Genomic DNA, 5,000 nt, shown 5'->3' on the forward strand with positions numbered 1-5,000 from the left:
GCGCTTCCGTGTGCCAGGTCACGTGACGGGGACGTGAGGTCAGGGAGTGTCAACGCTGTCATGGTTGTGTACAACTTCATCTTCACTGCTGTAGGCACGCAGCCGCAACACACACGGATAGGGTGGGGGGGGGGACACAGACACGTGCAGATGCACAGACATGCAGTACACACTCACACACTCGCACATACACACCACATAGACACACATACACACTTACTGTATACACACACACATGTTGTCTATAGACGAGCGTGAAGGCCAAGGGCCACACAAAGCCAAATGGCAGCGGAGATGAGGAGGAGAAGAACAGGGGTGGGGGGAGAGAGCGAGAGAGAGCGAGAGAGATAGAGAGAGAGAGAGAGATCGAAAGAGAGCGAAAGAGAGAGAGCGAGAGAGAGAGATAGAGAGAGAGAGTGATATATAGAGAGAGAGAAAGAGAGCGAGAGAGATAGAGAGAGAGATAGAGAGAGAGAGAGAGATCGAAAGAGAGCGAAAGAGAGAGATGGACAGAGACAGAGACAACGAGACAAAAGCCGAGAAAAATAGAGGAGGATGAACTGAGAAAGAGACTGGACGGCTGCTTGGGGACAGGAAAATTTGAGAGCAGAGGGGTGAGAGAGAGAGAAAGTGAGAGAGAGAGAGAGAGAGAGAGAGAGAGAGACAGAGAGAGAGAGAGAGAGAGAGAGAGAGAGAGAGAGAGAGAGAGAGAGAGAGAGCACTAGACAGGGCGGAAGGCCTGTGAGAAAGGAAAGAGCAGAGTGAAGTAAGTGAACTGGTCCTGGAATGCCATCTTTACGATCAGCGCCTGGCCTTATGGAAAATTGAATTCAGGTGCCCCCATTAAACACACACAAACACACACACACACACACCAATGCACCCACACACCAACGCACACACGCACACACACACCAACACACACACACACACACACCAACATGCAGACGCGCACGCACACACACACACACACACACACACACACACACACACACACACACACACACACACACACACACACACACACACACACACACACACACACACACACACACACACACACACACACACACACACACACACACACACACACACACACACCATCATGCTTTCTTGCTCGACGGCCATTTCCCCATTTAAGTGCTATAATCCCATGCAAACAAATTACTCAAATACTTATACTGTACACCCTGCAGAAAAAGGAAAAGAGGACATTCAGAGTTTTCATTTCTTTTCTTTCCTTCCTCTCTCCTTCCTTTCACGTTTTTTTTTTCTGTGTTCCTCACTCCCTCGTTTCTTTTCTCTGTGTAAAACGTGAAAAATGCAAGCCAAAGTAGACACGACAGCCATTTTCAGGAGACTCAGTGGGACTCGCAGTGCACGGTTTTCCTGCGGCATCCAGACGGCTTGGCCCAGTCTGTGGGGGTGAAATGGTGCATGACAGAGGCAATGGAAGCCATTAATGACTCTTGGAGATTGTTTTAAACTGGCGAATTGGATTGATTTGATTTCATTGGTTTTCAATGTCTTTAATGAGCACTTTTAAAAGTCAGCGACTATGTTTCATTCTTCCTTTACCTCTCTTTCTCTCTCTCTCTCTCTCTCTCTCTCTCTCTCTCTCTCTCTCTCTCTCTCTCTCTCTCTCTCTCTCTCTCTCTCTCTCTCTCTCTCTCTCTCTCTCTCCCCAGCCTTCTACATTCTCTGTAAGTTACACGCTGTGTCTTACATTCTTCACCTTTCTCTGTCATTTTATATTTCTTTCTCTCCTATTCCCCCCCTCTTTTTGTGTCTCTTTCTCTCCCTCTACATCTGTCTGTCTGACATCCCCCCCCCCTTTGCCTGTTTTGGAGTCAAACTCCATTGAGTAACCTGACTCGTAGTCTGTTTATGGGCCAGAGATGGGATGTTTATTTGCTTGTCATTTGTACGCAGGTTTGGCCTATGAGCACAGAACATCTAAGCATTGGCTGAATGGAGAGCGAGAGAGAGAGCGAGAGAAAGAGAGAGAGAGAGAGAGAGAGAGAGAGAGAGAGAGAGAGAGAGAGAGAGAGAGAGAGAGAGAGAGAGAGAGAGAGAGAGAAAAGAGAGAGAGAGAGAGAAAGAGAGAGAGAGAAGGGCAAAGCGGGTATCCATGAGCATACACTGTAACGTGGACTCTGTTTGTTTGAAGTGCGTTATGTAGAAAATGCTTGGGCAGGCAGAGAACTTTATTGGAACCAGCGCAAAAGAGTCACCGGATGATTTCAAAAGCCTGATGAGGGACAGTGTAATGGAGAGGAGAGAGAGCGAGAGAGAAAAGGATGATTAAACAAGCAGTGAGTGATGCAGAGAGATAGAATAAAAAACAGGGAAAAAGAGAGAAGGGGGGGTGAGAGAAAGAGAGCGAGAGACAAAGAAAAGAGACAACAGAAAGACAACATGCAACAGAGGGAGAGGCAAAGAGACAAAGTCAGACAAACCGAGAAGGACAGAGCGAGGAAATATCTTGTCTAGTACACATATGTGCACTGCACCAAGCCAAGCCTGTGAAGAAAAGCCCTCTCTGCCTTGGAAGTGGAATTAGAGGAGCAGGACCGGATTAAGATGGTCTGAGGCCCCAAGGCTACAAGTTGATGTGGGGCCCCACCTGGAAGGCAAATTTTGGGACAAATTTACATAGACAGTGTTATAATTTGGAGCTAGTAATTAAGGGTACCATGTCTACCTACTGCACTCAACACGACAGATGAGTTTTTCAAATATAGCATCCTGTCACAATTGTGTGCATTTTTCACTTTTTGTCCAATCAGGGGGCCCCTGTAAGCTGTGGGCCCCTAAGTTGCAGCCCTGTCTACCCTGTGTGTTCATCCGGCCCTGCAGGAGAGCAGAGTGGAAAGCGGAGCAGAGCCGTCCCGGGCATAGACCAGAGGAGCACTCAACACTCTCTTCTCCCATCACGGCCTTAAATCTCCCGCCTGGCCTGCTCTTTTTTTGTGCTATGAGCTGCAAGCGCATCAGACGCCAATGGGCTGTGGCAAGCTTGTCGTTTTAACAATACCCCCATAGCCTGCACAAAAAACCCATCTATCCATCCATCCATCCATCTATCCATCCATCCATCTCCATCCACCCATCCTTCCTGAACTTCTCCCCATCCCCTCTACTGCACACGGGCCCTTTCCTTTCTGTACTCCTCCTCTCCTCTCCTCTCCTCTCCTCTCCTCTTGTCTCCTCTCCTCTCCTCTCCTCTCCTCTTCTCTTCTCTCCTCTCCTCGGCGCTTCGTTCCCCTTCCCCTATGCCTCATGTGTGCAGGTCTGTTTGAACCCACAGGCTGATCAAATAGGGGCGCATTACTGCCATGTAACATTAGATTATGCGGTGTGTTGGTTTATGTATGTGGGTGGAGTGTACTGTATGTACATGTGGGGTTGGGTGTGAGTGACTGAGTGAGTGAGTGAGTGAGTGAGTGTGTGTGTGTGTGTGTGTGTGTGTGTGTGTGTGTGTGTGTGTGTGTGTGTGTGTGTGTGTGTGTGTGTGTGTGTATGTGTGTGTGTGTGTGTGTGTGTGTGTGTGTGTGTGTGTGTGTGCGTGCGTGCGTGCATGTGTGGGTGTCCACGTATGTACTGTACATGGGTGTAGTGAATGTTTGTACATGTACTGTACGTGTGTAGACTAAATGATTTAATCTTAACGGGCAGTTTGCCAGGCACCCTCTTTAAAGAAGGAAAACAATGTCAAACTTGTCCCAACCCAAATGAGTGTGGAAGGGTTCCCATGTATTTATGCTTTTTATCTTATGCATTAACCTACTATGTGGAGGGGCCATATGTTTAAGATAGCGGCGTCTGCAGCTTTAATCCTCAATGGAATACCACTCACCACCGCCGGCGTCAATGGCATATTTGTATGTGCAAACCATTCACGTCTGTTTACTGCAGGTAGACGTTTCCTATGTGTTTACTACGTACGAGTCCAGAGGCATCCTCTTCGGAGCGTGCATTTTTACAGCCGTATACCTCCTGTGTTAGTCATTATGATAATCATGTCATCACGCTGCAAGTCAACGTTTCATATCTGTTTACTGCAGACGGATCTTGTAGCATCCTCTTTCGAGACGAGCATTTGCAGCCATATAGCTCCTGTGTTAGTAATTATAATGATCATGTCACATAGCCTATAACATACTGCATATGGAGTGCATATGTTTAAGATGCCGCAGTCTGCAGCAGCAGCTCCTGTCCCCAATGGGATACCACTCACCATCAATGGCGTCAATGGCATATCTGTATGCGCAAACCATATCATAAACTCATATCTGTTTACTGTGGATGGATCCTCTCTGGAGTGAGTGTTTAGAGGCATGTATACCCAGCTCCTGTGTTTGTAATTATGATCACGCTTGTGAGTGCATTCATGCTACAGGCAACATCCGCTAAGGCCTCACCACCACGCACCACCGAGTGCTGTCACACCACCGGGGCACATTCCTGGCCCTCCATCCCATAACTAACCACTTAAGTCCATTACGTCTACCCCCCACCCCCACTTCCACCTCCACCCCCCCTCTCTCTATACCTCTCTCTCTCCCTAACTCTCTCTCTCTCTCTCTCTCTCTCTCTCTCTTTCATTCTTTCTCTGCCTATTTCTCTCCTTCTCTCTCTTCTTCCCTTCATTCCCTCTCACTTTAACTTTTTCCCTCTCTCGCTAGCTTTCATTCCTTCCATTCTTCACTCCTCTCTCTCTCTCTCTCTCTCTGTCTCTCTCTCTGTCTCTCTCTCTCTCTCTCTCTCTCTCTCTCTCTCTGTCTCTCTCTCTGTCTCTCTCCATACTCGGGGGCCCCGCACCACAGGACCCCCACCATCTCCTAGTTCCCACCCCCCCCCCGGCAACTGCTCGCAGCGGGTCCCGGAAGGGGATAAAATGCGACTCGCCTGTTTCTGCTTTGCACACGTCAAACAAAGCGCTGTCAAGGACCTGGCAGGAGACAGGAGAGGTAAGAGGGGAGTGGAGAGGAGAGGAG

At 48.5% G+C, this 5,000-nt stretch overlaps 1 protein-coding gene across 1 annotated transcript in view; it reads right to left on the reverse strand.

Moving 5' to 3' along the window:
• Positions 1–4,946: 4,946 nt before the first annotated feature.
• Positions 4,947–5,000, reverse strand: part of LOC134457469 (ERC protein 2) — a 464,874-nt gene continuing 464,820 nt past the window's right edge. Inside the window, exon 20 of the mRNA XM_063209477.1 lies at positions 4,947–4,954. Coding sequence (XP_063065547.1) covers positions 4,947–4,954 — 8 coding nt within the window. The remainder of the gene's footprint in view (positions 4,955–5,000) is intronic.

The sequence above is a fragment of the Engraulis encrasicolus genome, chromosome 10 (assembly GCF_034702125.1).
Source record: "Engraulis encrasicolus isolate BLACKSEA-1 chromosome 10, IST_EnEncr_1.0, whole genome shotgun sequence".
Lineage (NCBI taxonomy): Eukaryota > Metazoa > Chordata > Actinopteri > Clupeiformes > Engraulidae > Engraulis > Engraulis encrasicolus.